Here is a 13536-nt window from a genome sequence, read left to right as displayed (position 1 = left end):
TATCTTCATAATTATTTTTTTTAGATGCCAAGAGGTCAGTTTCATTAATACATAGGAACAAGAAAGGTGCATTTTTATATGAAGATCACTGAGCAGACTAAACAGCTCACCATTTTCCAGTGAAAAGGAATACTCACTCATTCCTGTCGCCCCTTGCTTAGCCTGACTTGGCAGAAGGTAGTTTTCTGACTCTCAGTTAACTCTTGCCGAAGATACCCAGAAAGAGGAAAATTCTTGGGTTTAGGTTTAAAAAAAAAAAAAACCACCAAAACAACTTCAAATATTTTTCTTTTTTAACTTTGGGGTTTTTTTCACTGAAGAACTGCAGTTTAATGATAATTTACACACTATGTGTGCGCAGAGGGGGTGGGGGGGAAGCCTGAATCAATACCCGACCAAAAATAGCTCAGTTTGGGACTAATCTGTTTGGGTTTTTTTTACTATACCAAACAAATGCTACAGCAATTCTTTTAATTCTTTTTTTTTTTAATTAAGCTCTAATTCTTCCAGCTTTCAATACTTTGACTAGACAAGCAGCACAGAAGTATTAGAGTGTATCCGTTGTTCCCCTCATGAAAATTGTTCCAGCTTCCAACAAGCCGTAGGTGTAGTCCCCCCCCAGAAAGCCGAGCCGGATCAGCTGGATCTCACGCGGACCCGAAAGGGCCTGCCGGCAGTCAGCGCTCCCCGGCCGCCAGCCCCGGCGCGCCCCCTGCTGACACTGCCCGGCGCGGCGGGCGGCCGGCGGCGGCTGCGGGGAGCGAGCGACAGCGGGGACGGCACGTCACACCGAAGGAGGTGGGAGTTGCAAAAGCACAGATGAAGGAAAGAAAGAACTGCGTCTTTATGAAGCATATGGGAAGGCAAGAGTCACTGCTGGGAGGAAAGAATTTTGGGCCTTTAGGGTATTTTTTCCTCTTCTGTTTCTGCAAACCATCTGCTTCTATAGCGCAATCCCCTTCAGAATTTGGGATTACAGTGCTTATTCCTGTCACCAAAATGTATCTTTTACCATTTTTGATAGTGAGCCTTGATACGCATCCACATTGTGGATTTATTTTATTATTGTTTCTAAAGAAAAATAAATCTTTGTAAATATTAAGTGATCTAATAGAAGCTGAAAAGTCAAAACATAGTGGAACTGTTCCTGCAATCTTAATACTACTTCATAAAACATGCATTACAATGCAGTCTGAATTCAGTTCTCTCAGTCCTATAAATTATTACTTGTGTCATGTCTGTCTATCATCATGTCCTGTTCCCCCTGCCCCAGGACTCCTCCTCCATTCTGCAGGACCAAAGCCTTATCAGCTGTAGACATGGGAAGATATAGATCAAGTGGGAAAGGAGAAAGAGAAAGGAAAAATCTTACAATGAAGAAAGGTTAATGACATATCAAACAATTTATTCCTTCTGTCAGGGACAGGTTTCCCATGAAATGGATCAAGGTTTTTTTTAAACAAACGTCCTTGCATTTTTTCTTATTTGTTGTGTGTCTTATAAAGTGTCAAGGGGGTTAAATTAAGATTAAGCACTATCTGAATTTTAATTGTAAAAAAGTGTTGTTTTGCATTACAAGTATTTTTTTCCACTACTAACAGTTTCCTTTAAGGAAGAAAAGCGTTACCCACTGTCAGAGGTAGCCTGAAAGCAACGACAGACTACCCCTTCAGTGGAGCACAAGGCACTATCCAAATTAAGCTGTTACTCAACTACTGCCGAACCACAAATACAAACTACTTAACAAAGGGAAGCAGATTCTGCTGAGTACTGCAAAGTGCCACTAGGTGGCGCATTGCAGCACCATCATAAGAGGCCTCTGAGCAGTGCAAACAGGCAACGTTCAGTTCGATAAAGTACTGGAGCAAGGAGCTGAGCACATACTACAGGGTCAAAATAATCTAATCAGAACATCTGGAAAAGCTGGCAAAGAAGAAGCCATGAAAGTAAATGTCATATCCACAAATCATGATTTATTTACTAGTAAGTTACATATGCTCTGCACATCGCTCAGTTCTTACCTTAGTGTCTATCTGGAGAAAGCGAGCAATTATGCTGGCCCATTGACTGTAAAGACACCAGCATTTATTCATATAAAGCAACAAAACTACTTACTACTATAAAGAATCATCCTGCTTTTCCTTTCCGTGCTCCAAGCATTCCTCAGTGCAAGTTACAGAACTCATCCTACTTTTCAGTGTGAGCTTAGCTCTCCTAGCTGTTAAAAAGCCATTTGCTTTTTTTTTCCCCGTTTGCTTCCTGCCAATTTAAAAATCTAAATGGACTCCCTGACAGATTAGAGGACTACCTAAACTCAGAGCACGTGGGAAAAAACATGTCCAGAAAGAGGGAGGGAGGAGTGAACCAACTCCCTTCAACAGCAGAGAGCTGTTAGTTCTACTCAACACATTTCATTTAGCTAGGTGCAATCAGTCCGTTGTATGAGGTAAAAAAGTACCACGTTCATTTCTACCTGATGAATGCCCTCAATATTTGTTCACATGATTGAATTAACCTGACTCCAGTGTTCTTCATTGCTTGGATACTTTCATTGCTAGCATAGTGACAAATCCTAGTACAGCTTCAATGCAGTATTTTCCACAATCAAACCAACATCATAATTGTTGCTTTGTAGGAGATTATCTTCACAGCCGATGCAATGACTAAAACCATATTAACTACTGCGAGACACTCCGTAAGTAATTTCAACAAGAGACTTAAATAGACAAAAGAAAGCATAGCTATAAGTGATACCAAACATTGTCATTGAGATCTCTGTCAGGAAAGGCTATCGTTAAATCGCAGCAGTAAAATGTGAGTCAGCTACACCTTCACTACAGTTCTCTAGCTTACCATTTACGTTCAGATTTTTGGTCATTATTGTTTTTGTAGTCAACGTGTTCACAGAAAATGCTAATAATCAGTGGAAGACGGGATGTTTCATCAGAGGACCTGCCGATTGTTAATTGCTAACTAGAAGCACACAGCAATTACCTTTTACATTGTAATTGCTCTCATGTGATGGTCGCTTATAGCATTACAATCCCTCCATCAAAGTCTTCTGAATGGGGGCTTTGCCTAAAGCCATGTTCTGTATCTTAGGTAAATCATCATAATAACACTCAACGTATGAACATTAGCATTTAAAAAAATATAGTTCACTTCAAACACAATGAAAACCATGTGCTTATCACCTTCATAGTCACTGACACTCCCTCTTCTCGTTTTGTTGAGCTCCCTGTTTAATTTTATTCTAAGATTGCAGGGTCCAATGGTCTGGCAGGCAAAATTAAAGTTTGTTATGAATTAGGACACGGACGCACACAACAAAAAGAACAAAATACAAAAAACCCCAAATCACTAAAGTTTAAATATCAACTGAAGAAAACATGACAGAAGGATCTTGCAGGAAAACGATCATGTTAAATAATACTGAAAGCTTTTTTAAAAGAGAAAATCACAATGAGTTTCTAACATAGGAGAACACTATACATCTTTTATAGCGCAGTCACATGCCAACACAAGAACTTGAGTTTTGTCATTTACCTCTGTTTACAGTAAACGAGCTGATACTTAAAACCTGGGCAGGCACCAGAGCCACTTTCATTTTACATCTGCATATGGTTTTCTACTAACAGTTATACGAACACAAAAATGTTGCCAATACTTTTTATTGTACCCAAGAAGCAGCAAAAGTCCTTAATGGTATGCCTGTGTTGTTTATAAGTATAAATTAAAACTACTAGCATTGCTTTTAAACTGATTGCATTACATGCAAAAATATCCTCAGCAGTAAAAATTCTCAGAGCAATTCTGACACAAATTATGAAAGCTTTTATCACCAGCAGATAAAGTAAATGGGATTCCCCCCACCACCCCCTTTTTTAGATACTTTATTTTCAAAAAGAGCTGAGCAATATGAAAATCCCTACTCCTAGCCAGCCTCCTAAGTACAATTTCACAGCCAAACTACTTCAGAGGATGTAAAGGGAAATTCTAAAAATACTTTTTCAGGTGATTCAGTCCCATGAAAAAAGTAGAAAGGAAGCCTCACCAGCCTAACCACAGCATCAGTCTGAAAGACTGCTCTACTACAAAAATATTGTATTGGCCTCCTGTGTCTTTTGAAATTAAGCCTTTTCTCCAAAAAGCTATAAAATCGATAATTCTAATCTAGTCAGATAATATGATCAATGATTGAAGGACTTAAAAAAAGTTTCATCTACTAAAATAAGCACAATAGTAATTAACAACTGGAAACAACAATATAATAAAAGGAACGGTGTCTTAGTGATCCTTCTGGTTAGATACTACCTGTAACACTAAATATATTACAACAATTCACTTCAGAAATTGTCTATGACTTACTCATTTTTCCAGTCCCATCTTTATTCTTTCTGGGATTAATTTGCAAGTTTGTAGTACTAGGAGCCAAGCTAACTTAAAAATAATGTAATGGTCCATTTCATACAAATCATCCTGAACACCGATTTATTTCCTAGCAATTTTTCCATGATGTAATACTAAGGGTTCAAGACTATACCCCTTGATTGTTGTCAGAGCAGACTACTTAGCAAGTCTCTTTCCTGGCTTTTTGGAATTTGTGTTTGGGTTGGGGTTTTTTTTTGTTTGGTTTTTAGGTGGGTTTTTGGGGGGGGGGGGATGGGGCTGTTCAGATTGATTTCATCTGGTAAATGCAGAAGAATCTTCAGAATTCTCTGTGGCTTTTTTGTTTGTTTGTTTGTTATCTGGGTTTGCCTTTTTTTTTTTTTTCCATGGAAAAAAAAAAAAAAAAAAGAGTTGTAACTTCTACCTTACATCTTAATTGTTTTTAAGAGCTGTAGATTGCTGTGGGTGGAATTAGAAACACATGAAGACAATGCAACTGCCATCCCTGTTAGTATATTCAGATAAGCTTTTAAGTAAAACGTGTCAGCTATGCATAGTTATTTCATTACTTCGAAGACTATGTAGTCACCTCCTAGAAGTTTCATGCTGGGGGGTGGGGGAGGGGAGGGTGAAGGGGAAGGGGGAGGGGAAGAGGAAGAGAAGAAAAAAAAAGAAAACTTCCAAAGTACCAAACTGCCTACATGGATATTTAAGTTATTTTTTCCTGTTATTACAAGGAGAACAAAAGATTTTATAATTGCAGATGTATGTAGGAAGAATATTCACAATCAGCTTCTAAAAATTTCTTAAATCCTGCTTCGATACACTTAACAAAAGAGCATATGAAACCCCACTACATTTTATGGGAGAAAATAGTATTCCTGCCTGAGAAAATATATAAAACCTTAGAAGGAAAAGAGATAGAAGGGTAGCATTATCTGACTTTTGTCATCTCACTACAAATACATCACCATTCATAAAAGGTGACATGAAGTCCTTTGAAGTCTAAGAATTAACATGTTGTCTCAAACATGTTCAGCTCTGCGTGAAAGCTAATTCATTATCTCTGACTGTATAAACTCAAGCAGTAGTGGCCATTTACCGAAACAACCTGTCAATGTGTTAGCCTGTGTTTGCAGAGGATAAGGACTGTGCCATCCCAGGCCCACTTCAGATCATAAAAGTGGTTCTTTTCTCACCCTTATCGGAATCATCCTTGAACAGGCTGCCTCTGAACAGAGTTTACACTCCTCCTCTTTGATCTACTTTATAAGAACATGAGGACTGTTTACTTTGAAATGCACACATTTCTTTCTTGGGGTGCAGGGAGAGGAGATGATGTTTTAAACCATGAACAGAGACATTCAAGCCAACTAGTCACTTTCTTAGTGTTTCTTATCCTGTCCAATGTCCTGAAACATACCTGCTCATTGCTTAATCTTATTCTAAAATAAAATCATAAGAATTAACTGGTTTACTACCTATTAGATCAAAACTGACCAGCTTACTTTCTACAAACGGCCTAATAAATCCACCACTGTGACCTGGTTTCAAACCTTCTCTCCTTGAAGACTTCTTTAAAACCCTGATATTGTGTGAACTGAAATCAACAGCTGTACCTCACACTTCAGAGGCAGATGAGAGTCCTAACTGCAGCACTCCGCCTCATAGACAGCAGCAAGAAATATTCAACCCTGAGTTTGCAAGTAACTCCTAGTCCAAATATCTACCCAACCCTGACCTGACAAAAAGTAGCATGTTACTCATAGGAACATTGGGAAGATAACTAGTATCCAGTGTTTCTCCGTGATTTTTACGTGTCTGCAAGCTCGAGGGCTACTTGTTCCTACCTTGAGTCACTCTCCTTTGCTGGTAGAAAAGCAACAGGGTTCTTCCAAGCCTTGCATCAAACTGGCGAGAGGGACTCCAGACTGGGGTGTAACTCTCACAGGAGAGGCCTGTCTATGTCCTCTTTGTTACCTTCTGAATCCTTGTCCTTCACACCGGGAGGTAAAGATTGGAAATGGCAGCGCGGTTCGGGAGCCGGGGCCGGCTCGGGCAGCGCAGCAAGCACAAGCCACGATGCCATTGCAGCAGCTACGTGGTCAGGAGACGCCTCAGAGCTGAACTTGGCGCCAGGTCAGGTAGCCTTGAGTCCTGCTAACTACCGCGGGTAGAGATTAGGCGGATGTAACAACCACCTGAAAGGGGAGATTAAAGCGCCTCTCAATGGGGTCCTTTGTCCTCGGCATCATTAGATGCTTGGCGGCCCTGCCGAGCCACACCGCGGAAGGCGCTTTAAATGTTTGCCCCGGGAGCGGGGCGGCCTCAGTGCGCGGGGAGCGCCGCGGGATGGAGAAGGGGCCCTTCTCAGTGGAGTGGCTGGCCCAGAGCAGCCGCGCCGCAGCCACCGGCCGGCCCCGCTCCCCGCCGGGGGACGCCGGCAGCCCCGAGAGCCCGCCGGACCGCGGTGAGTCCCGCCTCTCCTCACGGACGGGCGGCGCGACCGTTGGTGGCGGCCGTTAGGCTAACGGTCGCCGCACGCGAGGCGGCCGGCGGAGAGCAGCCGCACGTGCGGCCGCTGCCTACGTCACCGCCCTGAGGTGCGCGCCCGCCCCCCCCCCCCCTCCTGTCCCCGCAGCCGCGCGCCGGGACCGGGATGCCGCGCACCGCAGCAGCCCCGGGCGCGACGCGGAGGCTGGCGGCGGCCCCGCGCCCGGGCGACCCCGCACCAAGTTCTCGTCCGCGCAGCTGCAGGAGCTGGAGCGGAGCTTCCGCGAGCAGCGCTACATCGGCGCCAGCGAGAAGCAGCGCCTGGCCGCCGCCCTGAACCTCTCCCAGAGCCAGGTGAGCGCGGCCGGGGCCGCCGCTGCCCCGCCCGGGCCGGGGGACGCGCCCCGCGCCGCCCCGGCCCTCACACTCCCGCGGGCTGCGGGAGAGGAGCGGTGCCTCCGCCCGGCTGGCCGGGTCATGGCCCCCGCGGGAAGGGGACAGCGGCAGCGCTGCCCGCCGCGATTCCAGCCTGCGCGCTAATGCTTCCCTAAAAACTGTGTGCCCGCTCGGCGGCACCGCAGGGTTTCTCTCTAACAGAAGTGCCCTTACCCATCCCCCTAATCCCACTGCGCTTAGTGCTGGTCCAGGTCTGGTCTCTGAGTAATTGCCTTGCCACCCGGCACGGAGCTGTCACGGCTTGATCCCTCCTCATGCCAAGATAACTACTCTACACTGAATATAGATCAATGTTATTGGCCCTAAATCTTACAACTGTTAATATATTATGTTACTCTGATAATAAATCTGACTTCAGGATGCATTATTATATGCCAAAGGGACAAGTACATTCGTTCTTTTTTTTTTTTTTCCCCTCCCTCCATATCCTCAGATAAAAACCTGGTTCCAGAATCGTCGTATGAAGTTTAAACGTCAGACTCAAGATGCAAGGGTGGAAGCTCTTTTCTCAGGCTTATTTTTGCCCTATCGTTGTTGCCCAAATACTGCTACATCCAGATATTCTCATGGGATGGACATCAATGTCTCTTCTACCTCTGCTGCTTCCCTTCACCCAGCTGTGACAAGCCCTGCCTTGTTGTTACCTTCTGTTCCAGCTCAGTCCCTTCAGCCAGTTTTGCCAAGTCCAGCTTTACTGTTGTCTCCCAGCCCAGGATTATCTTCTTACTCTTCTGTAATCCCAGCAATGACTAACCGATGACCATAAAAGACTGAGGTTCCAGCCATATCTTCTTTCCTGTTAAAAATGCCAAAGATTACCTGTAATCTAAACAAAAACTGCCAAATATCTCTAAGAATAATTATTTAAATTATTTTGTTATATTAAATAGATTGATGAATCAATTTTTAATTTTTTTATTCAAATCTGGGGGTTTATGTTGAAGTAGAAAATAATTCACATGTTTTAAAGAAGTAATACTGAGAGTGGAAGATTTGAAACTCCACTCTACAGTCTTCACTATGCTGTATTGAAATTTCTATATAAACTTTCCTATCCAAAAGTTTCTTTTCAGAAAATGGCCTATACTCATGTGGGGATCTCCACTGAAAAAGTGGAGTGATGTTTACACTTCAATTTACATAGTAATTAGATCATGTAATAGACAACATGTTTAAAAACATTCTACTCGAGTGTGGGATTAGCATTGAAAATAAAATGGTACCAAAGGTGCCAGCCCTATGAACGAAACTGAATAAATTGTCTTTTATCTGGATATTCTGCACCATTCCTAAAGTAGTCCTCCCTGTTTGTTGATGTACATATTTCATTAATGCATTTAAAGAGAGGTGAGGCTAAGGAATTAATTGGCAAGCAAGCATGTGTTTTGATGCCAATGTCAAACATGCTCGTAATTTAAATTTTCTGATGAAAACATTGGAGTTGTTAACAAGTTCAGGTCTCCTGGGACACTCAAAATGAAAACATTTCAGGTTTCTTTCTTCTAAAGTTTCAGCTTGGCAGCCTCACCAATTTTAAACTGCAGGATTCTGTTAGATTTGCTATCAAGAACACTTGGCTGTCTGAAAAAGGCCAAAGCAAGCTTTATGGAAAATGGCAAAGTTGAGCCTTTAGGGAATAATGAGAAGTATCTTGCATCACCATAAAGCAACTACAGCAGGAGTTGCTCCCTCTCTCCTCCTGACCATCCTAACCTGTTTGCCAGGTGATGATTAGACTACTTTGCAATTGTTGAGAGGGAAAAAAAAAAAGCCAAAATACACAAAAAAATTTTCCCTTCTACCTAGGTAGAAGTTGCTCATGAGGAAAAAAAAGTTGGCAAATAGGGCCTGCAACAGCCTGGTGCTGTGCCTTGCCTTCCCCTCTCATTAACAGTTGTGTTGTGGGGCTAAGGAGAGCAACACTGAAAACAGCCTTTAGTAGACAACAAGGACATACTTCCATCCAAATTCCCGCCTCCTGTGTCTCATCTCCTGTCTGATTATAACCTCTGGAAAAAGGAAGTCCCTGAGCATGCTATAGCAGGGGGTTATCTCTGACCCTGCTCTCAGGCACCCCTACCTTTCCTATCTGGGGGCAGGATGGGAGACACTTGAAGGAATTTCCCCCACCACATACCCTCTCAGTGCCACACTAGGACAGCACTCAGAGATGATGCAGCTAGGCAGCTGAAGGGACATGTGCGTCTCAGTCGCTTTGAACACAAACTACGTAATGCAGGGAAGATGCAGCATGACTATTAATGAACAGTTTAGCCTGGAATTCCACCCCTCGCTTCCCCCAATGACCAGCAAGTTTGCTTCCAACATGTCAACCTGGATCTTCCTGGAGTTAAGACTGCATCTGGTTTGGAACACCATAATTGCAGAAAATTCTCTTTACCCCTTCCAAGGCATCCTTTCACAAGTACGAAGCCCCTAGGCTATTGGAAACCCTTGATGGCTCACTGGATTGGAGGGTGGAGGAGGGAAATTTAGATTAAAATGCAGCAATCAGATTAGTTTCTAATGCATTAAGACCTTTCAGGTGAATTAAAAATACTTCTGTAAAGACCAGGAAATAATTAGTGTTAACCAAGCTTTTTCTGGAGTGAAAACTGATTCCAGGAAGAACTGAAAAAACAACAAAATTTCGGATTGCTAAAGCACAACTTGAGCTATTGCCCTTAAATGTTTCTTCTAAAGGGTTCAATTTCTTAAAAAAAGCTCCAAATATGTAATTATCATGGGCACTTAGTGATGAATCAGAGTCAAATTTGCAGGTTAAAGTCCCATTTAGGCGATATTGTTATGAACCAAACACAATTATGCTCTTAAATTCTTTTTAAAAACTATGTGTTTTGGCAATTGTAAAACATGAAATTTCCATCGTGAAGGTTTGAACTATTTAATTCCTGGTTAAAGAAACATTGCCTTAATATTTGTGATTAACACAGCTGATACTTCCATGTGGAAGATGGGACTGGAAATGCAAAGCAATAAATTAATTAATATATTCAGAAGAAAAACTCACCAGCAGATTATCCTTCCTCCTGGAGGATACACTCAGCCAAAACCACAATGCAATGCCAGTGCTAGGGTCCAGGCTCCCCCCCAAAAAAACAGGCAGACTATACATCTCAGCATGAGTGTAGGACATGTTAAAACATCTAAATCCTTCCCCATTACCCAAACCTGGAGTTCAGAGTTCAGGTGACCATGCTCATTTATACTGCACAAGTGCAACCATTACAGAGTCGCAACATGTAACTGTTCAGATTTTATATATATATATATATATGTGTGTGTGTGTATGTGAAAAACGGGATATGCAATGAAAACCAGTTTCTTAACATGCCCATTTCAGACTAAACTTAGTATTGGCCTACACCATGAGAAATTTGGCAAAAGCAAGTTTCTTTTACTGCTTCTCTCCCTCCAGTTCCCTTTGAGCAACTTCCTTCAGTCTATGACCTTTTGAATTTAGATGGTACACTACTGATACTTTAAAAATGTATAGCCTATCAAATAAAAAATTACTGTATGGCATCACATCCAATACATTTTAATATCAATTAGTACAAATATAAAATTAATCCTTTTCACATTTAACTTAAAATAATAAATGCACTTTCAAATCAGACAAGAAATTCTGAGCACAACATACATTACAGCATACAACACTGCCCCGTTGTGTTTTCAGTGTAATGCATATACAGGGTGGCATTGCTTGTCTATTTTGTCCTGAATAACCGGATGGAAAGAAGGATGAGGAAGAAAATGTTGGCAGCACGGCAGCTCATTTGCCATAAAGTGGTAGGTGCTTTGTGATGCATTGTATCTGGGAAAGGAGAAGCTGAACTGCACAGCAGGCACCGAGGTCAGAGGCAGGAGTCTCTGGTGCGGTAGAGCAAAGGGGCACTGGAGACCGTCCTGAAGCAGAGCTGGTGGGGTCCCCACGGGGTGGCTGTAGAGCGGAGCAGGGGACAGAAGGCTGTACCGGTGGTCCTGTATCTGTCTCTTCAGTTTCATCCTCCGGTTCTGAAACCAGGTCTTGATCTGGGCAACAAAAACAATGAGGTGTGGGGCGGAGGAGACAATCAGGGACTTACAACGTGCAAACTACACAAGCTGTCTCTCTGCAGCTTTTGCCATTTTGCTTCACTTGAACTGACAAGAGTTGGACGGATGCTTTGGCCCTGGTTAACCGAGGGCAGAGCATCTTGCGGGCTGTAGAGGGAAACAGCATCTGTGTTCAGCGATTTTAGACCGATTACTTTATGGTTTTAAGACCGTATATACGCATCCAGGAAAAGCAGTTTACCTCATTAAGAAATAAGGGAACCTTGATACCTCCTCCCCAGTAGAAAGTGCCCCCAAGTTCCCGGAGCGTTAACTCGTTAATCCCCGAGCGATCTCGCCACCCTTCCCGCAGTCCCCGCGAAAGGCAGCAGGAGCTGCTGCGTCTGTTCAGCGCAGGGAAAGCCGGTGCAGGACTGCCGAGCCTGGCTGCCCCTGCCCGACGGGGCCGGGCAGGATCCGGGACCCACCTGGATCTCCGAGAGCCGCAAGGCAGACGCCAGCTTCCTCCGCTCCGAGGCCCCCAGGTACTTCTGGCACTGGAAGGTCTTCTCCAGCCGGCAGACTTGCTCCGAGGTGAAGGCGGTCCGCGCCCGCCGCTGCCGCCCCCGGGTCCCGGCCGCCGCCGCCGCGGGCTCCCCGCCCGCGCTCTCGCTCTCGTAGCCCGAGGACTCGTCAGCGCTCTGCCAGCCGCCGTCGGGGGCTGCAAGGGAGGAGGGAAGGGGCGGTGATGAGGCCTCTTCCCCGGCTGGGGGGTACCTCCGCCTCCTCTCGTCCCGATGGGAGTCGAGGTCCCGTGTGCGTCCCGTGCCCCCTCCCCTCTTCTCCCACCCTCTCCCCTCCTCACCCACCTGGCTCCGACGGGCACGGGTCAGTGGGCTCCCGGGGATTGCCTCGGCCCAGCACCCCTGCGCAGGGCTCGCTGTCCGCGGGCTGGCTCGGCTGCGGTCCCCTCCGTCGGGGCGAGGCTCTGACTAGAAGGGGGGCACTACGGAGAGAGGTGGGGGCGCGGGGAGGGGGGTGCGCAGCAGATGTGGGGCCTTAGCCCGTGGGGCTTGGGCTCTGCCAAAGGCAGCTCGGCCTGGTTCATGGCAGAAAGGAGCTGGGCTCGCGCTGGGCTCGCTCCACTCTTATACGGGCGCTCCGGTCCCGCGTGGACTCGTTTGCAAGTGTGAACCCACATCAAAGTGGGAATCGAGCAAAGATAACAGCACCCAGCGAGGAGGAAAGTTCACACGTCTAGCAAATGTCTACAGCCGCTGGCTCCAGCGCGTCTGCGGGGCCAGAGAGACACCTTGAAGTGCAAACCTGCCCCTGTCCCCCGGAGGGCAGGGCACGAGCAGGCCCGACCGCGCAAACGGGCGTTTAAAGTCACGCACGGTGCCGATAGCAGCGCGGTTTCACCCACCCCCTTCTCAGCCGCGGGGTCCCGCATTGCGCCCGCACCCGAGGCCGGCCCGGCCCGCACGTCGGGGCGCGGGGCGATGCCTGGCTGAGGGATAATGGAGCACTGGCGGGGCCTGCCAGCCCTGCCGCCGGGCGCTTCACCTCGGGAAAGCCCGGGAAAGCCGGGGAGAGCGGCCTCCCGGGGAAAAGCCGTGGGGGCCGCTATCAAGGAGTCACTATCCCGAAGGCTGAGCCCTCAGCCCCGGGAACCGCGGCCGGGCTGTGGGGTTAGCGGGGCCCCGGACCCGCTCAGCTTGAACTTGGCGCCATCCGTCTAGCCAGACACTGCAACCCATCTCCCGAAGAGTTCAGCCATCAAAGCACTAAGTCACCAGCGAAGCTCGCACCTCATCAACTTCAAACTATCCCAATCCACACATCGCTTCCCAAGAAGGACGATTCCCTTGTAATGCAGGGAGGACACCAGGACGCTCCCCTCCCTCCCCAAGCCAAACTTGGCTGGTGAAAGGGGCATCGCGGCAGCTCAGCCCCTGTCTGGGCTTTTCTTGTGTACAACTCACACCGGCTTTCAGCCACCCCAGTGAAAAGGACCGCACCGACCATGGCGGTGCTGGCAGCAGCAGTACTTGGAGAACACACGTTCTAACCCTCTACACTTCCTGAAGACCAGGGGAAGCGATCACGGTCCCTGGAACTCTGTGAATGCAAGGACGG

The 13536-nt window shown here is 46.0% G+C and overlaps 2 protein-coding genes across 2 annotated transcripts; one reads left to right on the top strand and one right to left on the bottom strand.

Annotated features, from left to right (window-relative positions):
• The first annotated feature begins 6618 nt into the window (after positions 1-6618).
• Positions 6619-8098, top strand: LOC130155095 (homeobox protein vex1-like). The gene is made up of 3 exons (XM_056352044.1): positions 6619-6859; positions 7031-7236; positions 7772-8098. Exons 1-3 carry the CDS (start codon positions 6619-6621, stop codon positions 8096-8098), a joined length of 774 nt encoding a protein of 257 aa, XP_056208019.1.
• Positions 8099-11034: 2936 nt separating this feature from the next.
• LOC130155094 (homeobox protein vent1-like) lies at positions 11035-12505 on the bottom strand. The gene is given in 4 exon segments (XM_056352043.1): positions 11035-11394; positions 11886-12118; positions 12267-12435; positions 12437-12505. Coding segments are annotated over 4 exon segments (831 nt in total).
• Positions 12506-13536: the final 1031 nt, after the last annotated feature.

Source organism: Falco biarmicus, chromosome 9 (assembly GCF_023638135.1).
Source record: "Falco biarmicus isolate bFalBia1 chromosome 9, bFalBia1.pri, whole genome shotgun sequence".
Taxonomy (NCBI): Eukaryota; Metazoa; Chordata; class Aves; order Falconiformes; family Falconidae; genus Falco; species Falco biarmicus.
The sequence above is the reverse complement of the archived record's forward strand: the minus strand, read 5'-3'. Positions and strand labels throughout refer to the sequence as shown.

What these genes read in the sequence shown, in the direction of transcription:
- LOC130155095 (XM_056352044.1), top strand. Translation starts at nt 6,619, where the DNA reads ATGGGGTCCTTTGTCCTCGGCATCATTAGATGCTTGGCGGCCCTGCCG. An exon ending in CGAGAGCCCGCCGGACCGCG is followed by an intron (nt 6,860 to 7,030) that starts GTGAGTCCCGCC and finishes CTGTCCCCGCAG; the next exon opens with CCGCGCGCCGGGACCGGGAT. An exon ending in TGAACCTCTCCCAGAGCCAG is followed by an intron (nt 7,237 to 7,771) that starts GTGAGCGCGGCC and finishes CCATATCCTCAG; the next exon opens with ATAAAAACCTGGTTCCAGAA.